General features: G+C 42.8%; 1 protein-coding gene across 1 annotated transcript in view; it reads left to right on the top strand.

Moving 5' to 3' along the window:
- The first annotated feature begins 2,806 nt into the window (after positions 1-2,806).
- Positions 2,807-19,700, top strand: part of LOC115832529 (putative uncharacterized protein encoded by LINC00269) — an 87,847-nt gene continuing 70,953 nt past the window's right edge. Inside the window, exons 1-3 of the mRNA XM_030804182.1 lie at positions 2,807-2,830; positions 13,626-13,706; positions 19,537-19,599. Coding sequence (XP_030660042.1) covers positions 2,807-2,830; positions 13,626-13,706; positions 19,537-19,599 — 168 coding nt within the window. The remainder of the gene's footprint in view (positions 2,831-13,625; positions 13,707-19,536; positions 19,600-19,700) is intronic.

The raw sequence follows: 19,700 nt of genomic DNA, 5'->3' as shown, positions 1-19,700 counted from the left end.
GCTCAATGTCACCCTCCCTCACCATGCCACGCAAAGTTCTTTGTCATCCTCTCCCACGGCACCCTCTACTAGTCTCTAGAGAGCACATAGCACTATCAGAAGTGATGTTGGTAATTATTTGCTGGGTTGTTCGGTTTCAGTCTTGCATCCTGCAACAAACACTTCAAGGCCAAGGGCCTTGTCCACAATTATATATCCCCAGTGCCTACAACTGTAACTAGCAGAACCTCAAATGCCTTCGGATGTCAGGCAGGTGATAGCAATCAGTGACAAGCACTGGGTGTAAGGCAACAGGGAGGAGCGTGGACTTCTGCGAGTCCAAGCTTAGTGAAAAACATTCAATATGTAAATCTTGTTGCAGGTCAAGCAAAAGCACCAGGAGGCCGAAACCCCTCTCTGTCACCAACTCTGACTTGGCACAGCTCCTCTTTAAATGCAGTTCCCAGCGTGGTACCTGCTAAGCCAGATGGGGCCTGGCAAGCCCAGAGCAGACATTCTCTACCCCCAGCATCCAGTCCTCTCCTGGCTTTTTGGAGTTTTCTTTTTTATTGTTTTCAGTGACTACACCTCACCCTTAGCAAATATATTCAACCAAAGAACCAGTCAGGTTTGTTTCCAAACTTGCCCCCGAAACACAACTACCTTTTTCAGAAAGTGTAACTGAAATTATAAATCAAATTTTAATTAAGAAAACTGAAGAATTAGAACAGAAAGGAATCAAAAATAGATTTAAAAACATCAGTGATCAGCGGGGACAGAATGTGTGGTTTATTTTCAACGTGACTTATCTTCTAAATCCCACTTGGTTTAGGCTATCAGAAAGAAATTTCTGTCTCAAGTCTCAGAGCATGTACTCACAGACACACACCGCCCAGAAGCAGAAAATCCACGTCAACTGGGATTAAACAGTTTGCTATCAGTCACCTGCAATCAGTATAATCAGCATGGAGTGCTCTGAAATAAACTACTTGTATATTCACGAAAAGTAGCAAAACCCTCAAAGATAAGAAATTCATCATCCCCAAGCAAATTTTGGGCAGACCTGAATCAAAATATCCTTTTGAGGTTGGAAAATGTGGGCATTTCCCTAGCTTGGAAAAAACTGAAAAGTGAAAGTATATGTCCTCTAAAAAGACAGCTCTAGATTTTCTGTTCAATTCAAACCCCGCAGCTATGGAAAGACATCAGAAGCAAAGCTATAGGTTTCATCCCAATTTCCACTGCGGTTGGGTACTTTTATGCAGGCAGAAACATTTAAAGTCTCAGGGTCTACTTCTCCAAATAAAGCTAGACTTCTGCAGCTCTTCCGTCACTAACCATTATAATGCATGAATGGAGTTAATCTGAAACTTCAGTTCTCTGTATTTCTTCAATCAGAAATTGATGTGAAGAGAGTAAAGCTAAACTCACTGAAAATCCAAACACTGATAACCAAGTAGGATCCCCCCATCCCCAACACTCCCAAATACTTTGGCTGGGAGAAGTTTGTCAGCTCTTTAATAAGACTGATTTAGGGGCTATCCAGCACTCCTTAATTTTGCCAATATTGAATGATGACTGAAAGCATTTTTGATCTGCAGACTTAAGTCTGCTTCAAAGCAATGTCCTTCCTAGACTGTTGTGGAATCAGGAATAGGCAGTGATCTCAAAAGACTAAAAGAAAATCAGAAACTCTTAGGATCATGACCACCACTTGCTGACAGCGCCATCACCCCATTTCTTGTGGCCTAACATGGATTACCCTACACGAAGACCCCCTCCCTTCATTGACTTTCTTCCATCTGGAAACAAGACTTCAAGCAGAAATGCAAAAACCCTGGCAAAGCTGCTTAGATTTTGGCATTCCCACAATTCCATTGTTTGCTCTAATTTGGGGAGGTCAGAGGAGGAGAGTTCAGAGGGGCAAAGGATTCTGAGTTACAAAGCCCCCAGCCCCATTGTTCCCAGAGCCGGCTCACTCCCTCCCCTTCCTCTGAAGTGGCAAATCCCCCAACCCCCCTCAGTGGCCTCTCAGTCTCTGAAAGGCTCAGGCATCCGCTTCACATAATGCTGGAGGAGGAATATTTAGGTTCACTGAGACAATGCTGCGAACAGCTCAACACCCTCTCTCCAGGACTGAGCATCAGACAAGAAAAGGGCCAGCCTGTCCTAAAGCCCCTGTCCCAGTGGTAGACTTTTAAATAAAGTCCTCTGGTGTCTTCATCCCATTGCACTTGTTTAATCAAACGGGTTAAACGTTAGTGGTGTCTTTATTATCACATTATGCCCTCCTAGGCAGCAGCTTGGAGGTGGGAGGAGGGGACACAAAATGCTACTCCACTTTACCTCCCCTCTTGCCCAGAGCTACAAATCCTGACAGTGGAAAAAGACAAGTGGAGGAGGGGGCAGAAGTCCACTTTGTCTCCCATTGTCATTCAGCAGGTTTATAAAAGTGGGGGGAGAAGAATTTGAATGGGGTGAGACCAGCCTATGGGAAAGGGAGACAAATCACTAAAAAGCCAGAAGGCTGAGGATGCAAGTCATAAAATGACCCCTTTTAGAGGTCTTATTGGGAAATGCTTTTTGAAGATTCACGTTAGGTTCAAGACAGATGCTGGTGGGGTTGATTTTTACAAATTTTAGAGTTGGAAATAGTCAATAGGTTCTGAAAGCATTCTAAATCCCCATTGTTAACCAGGAATCAATGCATTATTGATTTTCTCAAGAGTTTCTCTTCCGGCAAAGATGTCTTTAATAGAGAGGGAAAAAATAGATACACATGTATACATAGACAAATGATATATATACATATAGTACACATAGATATATGTATATACACATACATGTGTGTATCTTGACAGGTTACAAAATTCCTGCTAAAAGAAAACTAGTCAATTTGCTTTTTCTGGTTACCCAGAAAATTGAGGGCCAAGGGGAGAGCTCATTGCAGGACTGATCTATTCTTCAAGTATTGCCAACTTGTTTCCCATTATTTGGGACAGATCCCAAGACAGTGACTCTAGGTGGACTCCAGGGGGCTTCCTGGGGTGATAACACAAAAGCAAACTTGATGGTGAAGGGAAAGCCCCTACCAGATCTCAAACTCTGGGCTCTGCTGGCCACAACGTGGTGCAGCTGAAATTGAATATGGAGTCCTGTAAATTGGTTACAGAAACACAGCTCAGAAGGAGAAAGCCAATCAAAATCATCAAATACAGAAGGGTTTAATACCAATGGACACCTCAGTAAAACAACTGTAACATTTGAGCCACTGCCGGGAACACAAAGATATGTGAGGATCTACACTGATACCCGGAGCTGGAATCTGAAGAGCAAGACGTAAAGATGGGCTTGCTTTTTGTTTTTGGTTTTTTTCTTTTTTTTTTTTTTTTTTTGAGATGGAGTCTCACTCTGTCACCTAGGCTGGAGTGCCACAATCTCAGCTCACTACAACCTTTGCCTTCCAGGTTCAAGCAATTCTCCTGCCTCAGCCTCCCGAGTAGCTGGGATTGCAGGCACACGGCACCGTGCCCAGATATTTTTTGTATTTTTAGTAGAGACAGGGTTTCACCATGTTGGTCAGGATGGTCTCGAACTCCTGACCTCAGGATCCACCCACCTCGGCCTCCCAAAGTGCTGGGATTACAGGCGTGAACCGCCGTGCCCGACCTGTTTCCGATCTGCCAATGACAATACATGTTTTTTAACCTCTGGATTGACTCGTCTCTTTTAAACTTGGGGAAATCATCCCCCAAATATGACTTCTTGAAGTTTCTCCAGATTATTAACATCAGCTCCACATTTTTAATTAATAACATTATGGTATATCAGGTATTTCGATTATGGAAGATGAACACACGAAACATTTTTAATTATCTGACTATTTGGTGTTCTCTAGAGGGGAAGAGGCAGGAAGGGGGAGCATCTGTTACTGCCCAGAGCCCTCACCCCCAGTGACAGTTGAGTCTGACCCTGTTCTGAGCCTGGGCAGGCACTTCCTGGGAATGAGCCGCTCAACCATGTGAGATGAATTAACTGTTTAAGGCCAAGAAACCTGATACTGTTAGTTTCTTCTCACACCAAAGTGGGCCTGTCAAATTGGAGTTAAGGGCAAGGCAATGACCCACATAATTTTGAGAGGGAAGAGGGGGAGATTGTTTGGATATATATTTTATGGTTATATACCCAACAAAGACTACTGTCTACGGCGGAATGGAACAACCAGAAATTAATGAGTTAAAAGTGTTTTGTGCATTCTTCTATTCTGAAAGATAATGATTTCTTTAAGGGAAATCTCATCTGTTGATTGCAGGCATCAACACTTGAGAATGTTGACTCAGCCTGCTAATTTTAAGATCATAATCCATTTCTGGGAAGACAAACAGGTCTTCCCCTTCCCCGTGATCACTACTGTCCTTAAAAAGAAGTCCAGTGGCAAAGTCAGTCATTTCTTGGAAGACACCACCATGGAAACAGAATGTTAGGTATGTAGGGAACAGGCATCTTGTTTTTCATTTTCAGGTGCACTAGCTGGTAGGGCCCCTCCTTCCTGATGGTCTACATATTTCACTGATTTTCCTTTTTTTTTTTTTTGAGACAGAGTCTTGCTCTGTCGACCAGGCTGGAGTGCAGTGGCGCGATCTCAGCTCACTGCAAGTTCCGCCTCCTGGGTTCACGCCATTCTCCTGCCTCAACCTCCCCAGTAGCTGGGATTACAGGCACCCGCCACCACGCCTGGCTAATTTTTTGTATTTTTAGTAGACGTGGGGTTTCATCGTGTTAGCCAGGTCTTCATCTCCTGACCTCGTGATCTACCCGCCTCGGCCTCTCGATTTTCCTTTTTGAAACTGGTGTTGCTCTTTTGTGCCTCTCTGCTGGAATGAAGAGCCAGAGAATCTCCTCCTCCATCTCCTCTGGGTGCCATCTTGCTTATTTCTCTTTCAAGTCTCAGTGCAATTGTCACCTCCTATGAAAGTTTTTCCTTGACTAGTTCTATATCCCTTCCTCCAGTATAATGAACCACATCATCTTCTGAATTCTTACAGTGCTTTTTGTTAACAATGGAGATGTCACTTTATCTCTCTGAGCCTCGGTTTCTTCACCTATAGAATGGGGATCATGCCTTTCATGCCTTACGAGAGTGGTACAAGAAAAATACGCCACATGGAAGACAACAAACACAGTATCTAGTGCATAGGGGTAGTTAATAAATGTGATTTCTTCTTTCCTCCTATCTATATCACTACCATTGAAAATATTTGTTACTGTGTTAGTTTCTTGAGTGCAAAGGACATCACATTCATTTTTGCATGCCCAGAATTTAACTCAAAGCCTAGAACATAGTGGTATATAATGTTTCATGAATGACTTATAAAATAATGAGTTATTAATAGTATCTTTATTTGAGGAATATTTATTTAGCATCTACTATGTGCCAGGTGGTTTCTCAGTATTGAGGACACAGGAGTGAATACGACAGATAGGGCCTGAAATCTCATGGAAGTTATCATCTATGGTACACGTGGAAGAGTAAGGACAATAAATAAGCAAGCATATAATGACACTTCCATTTGGAGACAGCATTTTACCTACAGTGTTCAGAGATGGATAGGTAGACAGATGAATGGATTGATAGGTGGATGGCAAATGAGAATTTTTGAGTGTGGTTAAAAACAGACCCAGTACTCCCATGTGGACCAAGGAAAAACTAAACTGCAAATCTGAATCTCCGCTAGCCACTCATTGGCAATTACTGACACAATTTACACTGCCATCTTTGAAGACTCCTAGTTCATACAGAGGCCTTTCTGGAAACAAAGGAAAGTCTCTAGTCTTGGTGGCACCTGCTTTGCTGCTCTTCCTGCTGCCACCCCTGGGGCCAGTCGTCCTCCCTGCTCAGGCTTGACTGGCCTTTGGTATATCTTCTGGGTGCTTCTCTCTGCCCCCCCTTGCTCAAGCCTTCTTCCTCTTACGCCAGGACCCTCTCTAAGACCCAATGTGCATCTTCACCACCCAGTCCAGTTTGAGTAATATGTGTAACATGACCCCCCTCCAAAAAACATAAAGGTGCTTGGATGACATTTTCCCGGTGTCATTGTAGCTCTCCCTTGTTTGGCTTTAAATCATCAGATGCTGGAGGGGAATTCACTGCCAGAGAATAGTTTACTTCTTTCAGCTCACCACAGAATCATAGCCCCAAATAACATGAGAAGTGCTTTGTTTTATTTTTAAATAAAAGAAGTGCCTTTTAAGTCCAAGACTTCCAAGTGCTCTTCACACATGTCATATTTATTCCTCCATGTAAGGGGATTTTTGTCAGAGGGGAAGGAGAAGCAAGTACAACAAAGTGGCTTGACCAAGGGAACAGTGAGTGTCCTTAGCAGACCCCACAGGAGAAGCAACATTCAGAAGCCAATCTGATGAGCCCCTCCCAAAACAATGCCCGTAACTTGATTTCTGCCTCATGACCCAGAGCCACCCCTGCTTTCTGTTTGGTGCCCCATTTTGCCTCTACATATCTGGTTTCATATTCCACTCTGCCCTTTCAGGAGCTCCATGTCAGTCAGATGGCAGTAGCCATCATGCCTCAAGCAGACCAGAATCTCTGCCACTTACTGTCATTACTTGCATACATTGCTACTTTCCCCACATAAAATACTCTCCCTCATCTTTGCCTGCTAAAGGACCAACTACCCTTCAAGGGACAACTCCATGGTCATTTTTTCTAAGAAGTCTTCTCCAATCTCCCCAACCAGTAAATACATTTGCCCTTTATGTAGGATTTCTTATGCTAATTATAGGGCACATTTCTATCTGCTGTGTATCACCACTACTATGTCCCTTGAATTCTCAATAAGAACCATGATATCAAACTCTCTCTCAGTCTTTGGATCATTGGAACTTGGAATGATGTAAGGCAGATGGATGCTGCGCAGAACATGTTTACTGAATAAATGAAGGTGCAAACGAATGACTCAGTCCTTGTTTGAGGAGGGCTCATCTTTCACACAGGTTCTCCTTCATCACAAATCTAGTGACTATAAAGATGAGGGAGTTAATTTTTTTTCATCTTTAGGGTTTAATTGTAAGTCTCCCGAGCTAGATTTTTCTATTAAAACACCTTTCAGAAGTCCCCTAGGTTTTGTTAATAAGACTAATGGAAATTTCATTTCCACCATCGCTACCTTCTAATGGAATTTTCTAGAGGTATTTCTTTCTTTATTCACTTTTTCAGGCAAAATACTATTATTTTATGTCAATAACTTTCAACATTCAGAAACACTAATTCTAATGCATAACCAAAGCCAAAACTGTCATAAAAAACCTTAGATCTCAGAGATAGTGAAAGATTTAATACCATTTCCCTATAATTACGAGATTTCCAATGAGCAAGCTATTTGGCAACTCTTGCAGAGATGTGCGAGCATATTTTGCTTCTGAAAATTGAGGCCAGGTGAGCTAATTATTAATTTACACTCAGGTTTTAATTCCCAGAGACTCTCTCTAGCCAAGTTTATAGTTGGTAACTCATTCCCTTATGAAATAGGCCATTAAAGAATCAGGGAGAGGTTTTGCAAAGATGAACTTCTACAAGCAAATCAGTAACATGGACTCTGGGGGAGTCTTTACATAACAGCACCCTACGACCATATTGAAATGTTGGCACTTCTGGCTGCTTTTAAAAAAACATTTTGAGAAAATTAGATTTGTCCTATTAGAAAGTCTCTTTGAAGACAAATTAAATGCTACGAGAAATGCGCTATCTTTAAATTTACCTGGAGAATTATTAGAAAAATAACTGTCCTCTACTGGAATAAAAGTACTGATCTAGTTTCTTCTGTTTCCAAAAGGAATGTACTTTTCTTCTCCATGGCTCTCGACTGGATATGGTAGTAGCCAGATAAAAAGGGCCTTTATGATCGATCCTTCGTATGTTCCCTGCTGTGGTTCCCTGAGCAATCATACACACAACAGATTTTTCACTGAGATAAAATTCATATCACATAAAATTTACCATCGAACCATTTCGAAGCACAGAACTTGGTGGCATTTAGCACATTCCCAATGCTGTGCCATCATCACCGCTACCTAGCCCCTAAACATTTTCCTCACCCCAAAATGAAATAATACTCATCAAGCAGTCACTCCTCATTCCCTCTACCCAGGAGGCCCTCCCTGCAGCCCCTGGCAACCACTAATCTACTTTCTGTCTCTGTAGATTTGCCTATTCTGGATATTTCATATAAATAGAGTCATATAATATATGACCTTTGTGTCCAGTTTCTTTCACTTAGCATAAAGTTTTCAAGTTTATCCACATAGTAGCATATCAGAACTTCATCCCTTTTTATGGATAAATAATATTCTCTTGTGTGGATGTACCACATTTTGTGTATCCATCATACCAGGTAGATTTATTCTATGATCTGTTAAAAGTGCAAAGACAGCCATACTTTCGAGCATTGGAATTTATTCCTGGTTTGGGAAATTGGGAGAAGAGCATAAAAACAGTATCCCTATGGTAGAAGCAAGCTTACCAAATGAGGAAATTTTTACTCCCATCTAAGAACAAACAGGTCATCAGTCGGGCCCTAACAATTTAATATAGTGCACCAAAAGCCTGGAACATGTTTATAATGGTAGTAATTACACATCCAGAAATTCATTCTAAGGAAACAGTGAGGGATTATGTTCCAGGGTATTTATCTCATGGTTATGTATAGTAGCAAAAGTTTGAAGGAAACATATATACCTAACAAAATGAGAATGAATAAAGAAATTGTGGCATGTCCTTTTGATAGAACACTCTGCAGCTATTAAAATATTATAGAGACCATTTCAGAATATGAAACAATGCTTATGATATGTAATTAAGCATAAAACATAAAGTTTTAGTACTATGAACTCATTTTTTCTTAAAAATGATGTACATATGTCAATACACACATGCATGTGTCAATAAGTATACTCAAATCCAGTGTCCACAGATGTCATCCCAGAACAGCAGGATTTTGAGCTATTCTTCCTGTTCATAATTTTCTGTATTTTCTCTATTTCCATATTGCATATGCATGACTTTTAGGATTAGGAAAAAGCCCGCTGATTAGTGTAAAAATCAACAAAACACAACCCCTAAGGCACCCATCCCTCCTTCCCCATCCAGAGTCTGCAAGTTTCTCATCCACAACAGTCTGTTCATTGTATCTGTAGTAGTCAATCCCTCATTCTCAAAAAGTCATTTTCCAAATAACATATGGGCTCAGATGACCCTCATTAAATAAGACCATGGTTTTCCCCACGCAGGACCCCTGACCATGCTGTGTTCCTGTCTCCACCATGGTCTCTTTCTTCTCCTCCCTCCTCCATGCCTGCCCATGAGCCCTCACCTGACATTCCTTCCGGCCAATCCTTCCTCCCCTCTTCCCCCTTGCCCCACCATTTCCCCTTGCCCACTGCATCTCTACCACTCATCTCTACATCTGAGCCCATATTTTATTTGGAAAATGACTTTTTGAGAATGAGGGATTGACTACTACAGATACAATGAACAGACTGTTGTGGATGAGAAACTCACAGACTAGATGGGGAAGGAGGGATGGGTGCCTTAGGGGTTGTATCTTTGTTGGTTTTACACTCATCTACAGGCTTTTTCCTAATCCTAAAAGTTACGCATATGCAATATGGGAATATGCGAACTCTGGTTCTTTTCTGTCTGAACTATCAATGTGATGCTTACCTAATCCAACTTTTGGGTGGAAGAAGTTGGGTTTTATGTCATTTGATCGTAAGCTCTGTAAACACAGGGTGGAATCTTTTCTTGGGGGAGTGAAGGAGAGGTCCCTTAGAAAAGGAAATTGTGGCACATCCTTTCAATAGAACACTCTGCATCTAATAAAATGATATTCTCAGAGACCATTTCAGGCTGTGAAACAGTCTTTACAATATGTAATTACACATAAAACATAAAAGTTATGGCCAGGCGCAGGAGCTCACGTCAGTAATTCTAGCACTTTGGGAGGCCAAGGCGGGTGGACTGCCTGAGCTCAGGAGTTCGAGACCACCCTGGGCAATAGGGTGAAACCCTGTCTCTACTAAAAATACAAAAAATTAGCTTGGCATGGTGGTGCATGCCTGTAATCCCAGCTATTAGGGAGGCTGAGGTAGGAGAATCACTTGAACCCAAGAGACGGAGGTTGCAGTGAGCCAAAATCGCACCACTGCACTCCAGCCTGGGCAACAGAGCAAAACTCTGTGTCACAAAAAAAAAAAAAAAAAAAAAAAAAAAAAAAAGCCGGAAATACTTCATGTACTTTGGCCGGGCGCGGTGGCTCATGCCTGTAATCCCAGCACTTTGGGAGGCCAAGGCAGGTGGATCACGAGGTCAAGAGTTCGAGACCAGCCTAGCCAACATGGTGAAACCCCGCCTCTAATAATACAAAAATTAGCCAGGCGCGGTGGCAGGTACCTGTAATCCCAGCTACTTGGGAGACTGAGGCAGGAGAATTGCTTGAACCCAGGAGGCAGAGGTTGCAGTGAACCGAGATAGTGCCTCTGCACTCTAGCCTGAGCAACAGAGCAAGACGCCGTCTCAGGAAAAAATAAATAAATAAATAAATAAAAGTTTGGTAGTACTATGAACTCATTTTTTCTTAAAAACTGTGTATGTGGCACATGGCAGAGTTCACCACATACCTGTTGAATAGACAAATGGAAAGTTCTTCCCGGCCAGTGTTGTGCCCTTTTAAACAGCATTTTGGTAGGACATTTGGCAGAGTAAAATTTTCTTTTATACCTTCACATAGTAGACAACTCAGAGAATCAAGGTCAGATTGCTGCTTTACTCATAATCTCCCAGTGATTTCTTCTTCCAAGGTGATCTGGCCAAGCTCCCGGAGAACTGACCACAATGGTGGAAGAGAGATATGTGGAGCTTCATTTTATTCCTATGTTCTTACTTGGAATGTCTTTGGTAATGGTCTCCGTGAAAGCCTCTGTCTGAAAAGTTTGAGAATGGCATTGGCCCCTAGGATATGAGCAAAAATATTTTTTTTCTGAAATCTGTGTATTTCAAAATAACTGAAGGAATTTTTATATTTTATTGACATGAAGAAATCTAAACCAAACTGAATGAGGTCTGTTGCAAATTTTCCCAGAAGGTCAACTCCAAGATAAGCCTTGTTTCTTCTCGGGCTATTCTAGTACAATCAACAGCAGACATAGAATAACTGCAACAATAAGTCAGAAGTCCCCACACACACACTGCAGTGATTTCTATCGGCAGTGGGTTGGGTATTCCCAGTCAGCTTCCGTAGAGAAAGAAATATTTGTATTAAATTGTGTTAAGGGCACTTTATTTTCCAAAACTGGGTGAGAAGCTTCACAGAAACTGAAAGGAGGTCCCATTCTCTTCCTTGCAGCAAGTGAGAAATGTCTCTGCTTGGGACAGACTTGTTGCTCACAGCCAATCTCCTGTTATCCTGGCCCAGCCCCTCACTCTCTGCATCTTTCACTCTGGGATCCAGCTAAGACCTTCGACAGGTCTAGTTTACCCCTACACCACGGCCTGTGCACATGCCCCTCCCTTGGCCTAAAAAGTTCTTCCCTCTCTTCCTTGGCCACTTACACACTCCAGTCTCAATTTAAATGCCACTTTTGGAAGGGTGGTCCTTAAATTCACCCAAATCCTGAGAATCTAAGTAAGGTTTCATAGTTTTGCTCTTATGGAGCATCCTGTACTTAACTTTAATAGCAGTTACCACAGTTTATAGTTACACATTTGCCTGATTATTTATTTAAAGTCTGTCACCCCTACTAGAATGTAAAGTTTGCAAAATCTGGGAGTTTGCCGATTTTGTTCATCCCAGGAGTTGGTGCATAGGAGGTTGATATGCTTTAGCTGTGTCCCCATCAAAATATCATCTTGAATTCCCATGCGTTGCGGGAGGGACCCAGTGGGAGGTTATTGAGTCATGGGGACAGGTTTTTCCCGTGCTGTTCTCATGACAGTGAAGAAGTCTCATGAGATCTGATAGTTTTAAAAATGGGAGTTTCCCCACACAAGCTCTCTTTCTCTTGTCCGCCACCGTGTGAGACGTACCTTTCACTTTCCACCATGATTGTGAGGCCTTGCTAGCCACATGGAACTGTAAGTCCATTAAACTTCTTTTTCTTCCCAGTCTCAGGTATGTCTTTAGCAGCAGCGTAAAAATGGACTAATACAGAGGTGCTCAGTGAACATTGTAGAATGGAAGAATCAATGACAGCTTCCGAAAGCTGCCCTCAGTCACTCAGACCCTGCTCTCTGCTCTAACCTTCTCCCACTTTATCAAACAGGTAGTTTCTGACCATTTCAATTTCCTACCCTGCACATTTAAAAGGAGGACAAACTTAGCCCACCTTATGTAGGCACAGAACAGACTTGTGCTTGTTTACTGGGAAACTCTGAGACACGCGGAAGAACTGACTTATTATTAATGTGCTTTCCAAATTTCCAAAAGAAAAATATGGTCAGACAGATGTGGTGTCATACACATGTGTATGTTGGAGCAGAAATACTCTCCGTAGTGTCTGTTTACTTCCTGAATTTTATGGTTCTTTTGGAAACTCAAATGAATAGTGAATTGAATGTGGAAATGGCTGCTCCACTGGCATCCCCCAGAGGAAATGCATGCAACTGCGCCATGAAAGAGACAAATCAATGCCCTAATTGTAACTATAAATCCAAGATGGTGGCTGCAAGGAAGGCCAGACTGAAGCTATTAGAAGTTTAGAAGCTGGTTTTATGGATGATTGTATTTTTAGCTCCCTATAATTCACTGAGTCTCCAGTAAATAATTCCTTTACATCTGCTGCTGACAGTTCAATATTCCCTCTGATAATGTTCTCAGGTGTCAACAGAAAGAGCATTGAAGCTTTGATCTCAAGGCAGTGATTTGTCATCGGTTGCCACACTTTGAAGACATTCCCCCTGGAAACCCATCCAACAAATTGGAACGTGTACAGGGTGAGTGTTTCAATTGTGGTCAGACTCTAAGGCCCCTGCCTAAAAATGGGCCTAAATGGCTTCCACTGAATAATGCCAGATTCCTGACAAAAAATAATAACCCGTCCCCCCACCCCCACCTGTTCACCTCTCTCCCTCCCTAATCTGTACCCCCACTCCTCCGGAAAAAAAAAAGAAAAAAAGTTTGCAGCACTGCCAAAGTCTTTTAAGAACCATTCCAAGGAGACTCGGACAACCCTGGCTCTCTAAAAGGATACCATTGTAAAGGCAAGTGCTCATATTTCAATGACATACGTATATGTCTCAGAGAAACCAAGGTTTATGTGTCTCAGGATTTCTCCGTAGTTAACCACAATTGCAGGGAAATGGTACCACGTTCCTAGAGTTAAATGTGGTAGCAATTACTTTGCTGGCAAAGGAGAAGGAGGGTCTTGATGGCCTAAGTCCTATGAGTCAGGATTAAATAAACGTGTCTTTTAGAGTTATGCTGATAACTTGGAACACTCCCTCTGTGCTGACTTTGATGCCACAACTGCTGCGGAACCAGCATTTCTCATAGACAAGCCCATTCTGACCTGGCCAGAAGGCACGTGGGACGAGTTCAGGAAAAAAAAAAAAAATCAGTTTAAAGAAAAAGTAATACATATGTGTGCATATATGCATACACACACACACACACACACACACACACACACTGAGAAAACTACAAAATAATCTTGAACTTGTAGATTATTAAATGCTTTTAGATATCAGGAAATAACTTGAAAATTGCTCTCCTGTATCATATTTACTAAAATGGTGCTATCGAATACTTTAGGAAAGGAAAGATATGGGTCGGGTAACCTGAGCATTGTTTAATGGTCACTGATTTTACTAATGGCCAGCCAGTCTTTTGGCTTTCATTAGAACACAAGAATGCGATAAGATTCCTGTGAGCATGATAAAGCTCGAGGGGCCATTTTTAAGTGCAATATGGTTTATGTTTAAGATCCCAGTTCCAGTTGGAATGGAAAATAATTCCCTCTATCTTTTTCCTGGTGGCTAGAATGCCACATACAAATAATTTAAACAAAGAGCTTCACAAGTCAAAAAAATATAAACAGAAATATAGATCCTATCACTTTGACCACTAAAATGTGTCAACTCCTAGACTGGAAGGAACATAGAGTCTATATATAACAGGACACAGGAAATCATCAAGTCAAGAAGGAAGCATTTTTCCAGCATACAAAATGATGGAGATGTCAGAAGTTTTCTTCTAATTGGAAATGGCAGAGATACTGAGTTCATAAATCCAATAATCCCACATAGTCACCAATGTGCCTAATGACTTTGGCTGGCCAGCCCAATACTAAAAGGCAATCCCTAAGAAGAATGCTCTGAAGGAAATAGATGAGGTGGCTATAAGGGAAATAAAAAGTATGTATACAACAGAGAAAATTTCTTAGAAGAAAAAATTGTCCTAAAAGAGAAAGGTGCATTTAAATAGATAGGTAGGTAAGCAGGTTAGGTGGGTGAATAGATAGATGGATGGAATGGACAGATAGAGAAATAACTAGCTATGTAGACAGATGCAGAGTTAAAGACAAAAATGCAAGCTTGATTCATTTCCATTTTCTCCCAGATTCTGAGAAGTAGAAATGTGTTTCTTACCTGGAAACTGACTAGATCCAGTTTCAAAGAACTATTTTCTACAAATCCCTTTGACACCAAGTGGATATGACGGACTGTAACATTGATAGGGCTCAGAACAAGAGTAAAATGGAGGTACAAATTCCAGAAGTCTAAACACTTAAAAGTCATAAATGATGGTAACAAATTGTTAAATAAAATCCATTCTGTCTTCCCTTGACAACTATACCTACATAATGAATTAGAAGGCCCAGTTTGAATTTAGAATTCTGAGTTTCAGCCAGGCACGGTGGCTCACACTTGTAATCCCAGCATTTTGGGAGGCTGAGGCAGGTGGATCATGAGGTCAAGAGATCAAGACCATCTTGGCCAACATAGTGAAACCCCGTATCTCTACTAAAAATACAAAATTAGCCAGGCATGGTGGCATGAGCCTGTAGTCCCAGTTATGCAGGAGGCTGAGGCAGGAGAATTGCTTGAACCCAAGAGGCGGAGCTTGCAGTGAGCCGAGATTGCACTACTGCACTCCAGTCTGGCAACAGAGCAAGACTCCATCTCAAAAAAAAAAAAAAAAAAATTCTGAGTTTCTTGCCAGAATGTAGAAGAGGAACCAGACCTGAAGCCTGCCCTCTTCTCTCCTCCCTGCATCACCAATCCACACCATGGTGCTCACACACTGGATGCCCTAGCTCACACATCCCAGATCTGCCCACATCTACAATAACAGTCATCCTTTACCACCCACAGACCTGGGTTTGCCACCAGCAGCATAGTTCATCCTCAGAAGGCCAAGCCAAGAGATGACACCACCAGGTCCAGGAAGCAGGTTTGGCTGCCTTTGGGCAAAGAATCCAGGTACCTGGATGGTTAGCAGCTGGGGTACATCAGGCAGGACAGGCTGCAGTCCTCTTTGCCCTGTAGATTCTCAGTCCCTGGAAAGAGGCATGGCAGCAGAATGGCCAGAGTAAGGCTCACAAAAGCCTGGGGACTGGGACCAGACTTCTCTTGCCCAAATTCAAGGCCAATACTTTAAGCAACCAAATACCTGATTAGCCACTGTGGACTTTAGAAAGTAGGAACAAGAAAGTTAATGACAATAAGAGAAGGTAGACTTTATATTCATTATCTATTGCTATATTGCAAATTATCTCAAATTTTATCAAATTAAAACAATCAACATTTATTATATCAGATTTCTCTCAGTCAAGAATCTGGGAGCAGCTTAGCAGGGTGATTCTGGTCAAGAGTTATCGTGAGGTTTCAGTTAAGCTGATGGCTGGGGTTGTAGTCTCAACTGAAGGCCCAAAAAGGGAAGGGAAGACAACTCCACCTCCAGTCTCACTCATGGGCTTGTTGGCAGGCCTCAGCTCCTCACGAGATTTTGACAGGAAATCTTCATTTCTTGCATGTGTACCATTGCAGAGACTGCCTGAATGTTCTCTTGACATAGCAGCGGCCTCTTCCCAGAGCAAGTGATTTGAGAGAGGAAGAGCACACCCAAGATAGAACTGCAGTCTTTTTATAACCTAATGTCAGAAGTGACATTCTATCACCTCTGTCATGTGGTATTGGTCCCACAGACCAGCCTTGGTACAGTGTGAGAGGAGACCACACATTGTGGTGAATACAGGAGGAGAGGCATTGGGGGCCAACTGCTCCACCCCGTGAGATGAGGATTTGGCCTACAGCTGTGGTCCACAGCAGCCCTCAATAAATACTTTTGTAAGAAAGGAGAGGAGAAACCGGGTGCAGTGACTCATGCCTGTAATCCCAGCACTTTGGGAGGCCGGGGCAGGCAGATCACTTGAGGTCAGAAGTTTGATACCAGTCTGGCCAACATGATGAAACCCCATCTCTACTAAAAATGCAAAATTAGCAGTGTGGTGGCAGGCGTCTGTAATCCCAGCTATTTGGAAGGCTGAGGCGAGTGAATTGCTTAAACCCGGGAGATGGAGGTTGCAGTGAGCAGAGATTGCACCACTGCACTCCAGCCTGGGCAACAAGAGCAAAACTTGTCTCAAAAAAACAAATAAAAATAAAAAAGGAGAGGAAAGAGGGAATGACAAAGGAAAAAGGATAACTGGGAAATCATGGAATTCCCTTCATCCGACTCCATTTCCCACGCCCAGAAGTTACCTGAAGGATCAAATGGCCCTTTCCCTCACTTCTTTACAAAGAAATCCTTGGGGCTTAGACTTGAAGGTGGGATGCCTTTCACTAACTATCCCGGTCACCCTTCAAACCACTGCACACCCCTCATGTACAGCTCAAATGTTCCTTGCCCTATGAACAATTTCCTGGGTCACCAAATCCCAGTTGGCCATGGCCCTCCTCGTTATTTTACTCCTGCGTGGTGCTTTTCATATTCTGTTACAATCATTTTATTTTTTTTTAATTTTTAGCCTCCTTACTGAATATCTGGCCCCAAGGCTCAGCTCTTGAGTGGCTGTGGAGCACCTCCCCTTTGGATGGTAATATCACAAATCCTGCTCTCCACATGGAAACCTCTGTCCACACACCATCCCCTGCCCATCCACAAACTCTCTAGTCTGTTTCGTGTAGGTCAGCCCTGCAAAGCAGGGGTCTCCAACTCCTGGGTCACAGACTGGTCCTGGTTCATGGCCTGTTAGGAATGGGGCTACACAGTAGGAGGTGAGTGTGGGTGAGCAAGGGAAGCTTCATCTGTATTTACAGCCACTCCCTACCGCTTGCATTACCACCTGAGCTCTGCCTCCCAACACATCAGCAGCGGCATTAAATTCTCATAAGATCGCAAACCCTATTGTGATGGGCACATGCAAGGGATCTAGGTTGCATGCTCCTTATGAGAATCTCATGCCTGGTGATCTGTCACTGTCTCCCGTCATCCCTAGATGGGACCATCTAGTTGAAGGAAAACAAGCTCAGGGCTCCCACTGATTGTACATGATGGTCAGTTGTAGAATTATTTCATTATATATTATAATGTCATAATAATAGAAATAAAGTACACCTTAAATGTAATGCGCTTGAATCATCCCAAAACCATCCCCCACTCCCCACTGCCGGTCTGTGAAAAAACGGTCTTCCATGAAACTGGTCCCTGGTGCCAAAAAAGTTGGGGACTGCTGCTGCAGGGCACCTTCCCATCTGCTAGCTCCGAGCCCAGGCTCCTTGAGCCACACTGAGGCTCTGTAGAATCCCAAGTGCCACCTGACAGATTCCTGTAAAAATGGGCCCAGCACAACACCAGTGCCATCCATGGAAGAGATTTCAGCCTAAAGAGAAAATGTCAAATTTCTCTTTTCCTCAAATTCCCTTATGTCTAGCCCCGCAACCCTCTTCCCTAAGTTACGCTGGAGCTCAACTTCAAACTTTCTGGGAGTCACACAGAAAATGGTACAATGCTTGTCTAGACTAAAAACCATTCTCTGGGTAACTCTGTACTGAAGTAACATCATAAAAATGTGAATATGTAGAAGGCATTTTAAGACATATTTCTTTTCATTACAGCCTTCAGAAACAGTCACTTGAAAGCTTTTTGTGCCTCTTAAAAGGATAATCTTCCCCCCCACCCCGCCCATAAGGAAAGCACCTGAGTGTAACAATATAAGTGATCCCTTACGTAGGAAAAATGGCTGAGACATTTATTGATTCTCTACTTAGCCTCTATTTCATTATATTCATAAAATCTGTTGTAATTTTTAATAAAATCTCAGACAGCTTATGACTACAACTGACTACTTAGCAGTTAGTAAATCATTTCTTATTTCTAAGGGTTGCTCAGTGTAACAGTCCAATGGAAGCGTAACCATGGTAAGCTGCAGTTCAGATAAAGTCTAACTTGCCGGCTCTCCCATCCCTGCTGACAGGCAATGGAATGCAGACCTTCTGTTTCTAAGAGCTGTGTCACATCTGGTTCAGGTTGCTCGTGGTCCACAGTGGCGCACGTTCATTACCATCTAATAGCCGCTTGGCCTTTGTCAGGTGCTGTCTCAAGTCAAGCCTGAGGCCTGACACCCACATCTGCTGCACTTCTCTGAATCTTTGAATCTCTCCCCTCGTGACCTTCTCACTGGCTGCCACAGTGTCAAATGCACAGTAAGTCAAGCAGCCAGTCATTTCAATTAAGAGTCACAGACGTCAGTGCTGATTGGGACCTCGGAGATCACAGGGTAGAACTGACTCCTGTGGCAAACAGGATGGATGAAGCCATTTGTCCCAGGACAGCCCAGGAAGGTCTGACCTGGGGGACCACTGTGACACCTGGGGGGTAGAAGTGCAGTCTCAGCCAGACAGGGTGAGGGCCAGCTCAGTCACAAACCGGAGCTCTATTTCCTCTCTTGCCTCAGTTTCCTCATTTGCAAAATGGAGATAATAGGAGTACCTACCTCTCGGGATGTTTGCGAAAATTAAATGAGTTTATATTTGTGACACCCTTAGAGCCCAGCTACCGCTGTTTGTTAAACGAACGAATAAAAAGTAAATAGATTAATAAATAGCCCTTTTAAATATAACAGTGATTTTGAATTTTTCTTTGTTAAAACTGAGGAAGTCTTTCTTTAAATAAAATCTCACTCAGAAGCCATGTATCTGTACTTCAAAAATGTGTGCATATATACATATATAATGAAGATCTTTACAATGATTAAAATCAGAACTATTATAAATACACACACAGCATTTCATCTGAGACTTCATTCTCCTTTGTCACGTGAAGGCAAAGCTCCTCCTGTTATGGCCACTGCTCAGGCAGCTCTGGACTGAGGCTCTCTGAGGAAACCCTGGACCACTGTCTACCAAGCCTGAGAGCTTTGAGGTACCAGGGCCAACGCCAGGAGTCAGGTCGCAGTGCATGGGCAATGGTCTGGTCAGCTCAGGAATGTTTCCAGGGGAATGACCACTTTGCCTAATGCCCTTGACTGGCTCTGGATTTCCCACAGATGCCACGAGAAGGATGTGCTTCTGTTCTGGAAGCTGATGGGCCAATACGGCTGTTTGGGAGGGTGAGAACTTCCCCCATTTCTAAAATCTCGCCATGGAGGTCACAACTGACCACAGTGGGCATCTGAGTAGAACCTAGGATCAGCCCATCACCCACAGTGAC

Source organism: Nomascus leucogenys, chromosome 3 (assembly GCF_006542625.1).
Source record: "Nomascus leucogenys isolate Asia chromosome 3, Asia_NLE_v1, whole genome shotgun sequence".
NCBI classification, from domain to species: domain Eukaryota; kingdom Metazoa; phylum Chordata; class Mammalia; order Primates; family Hylobatidae; genus Nomascus; species Nomascus leucogenys.
Note: the sequence above shows the minus strand (reverse complement) of the source record. Positions and strands in the feature narration are given on the sequence as shown.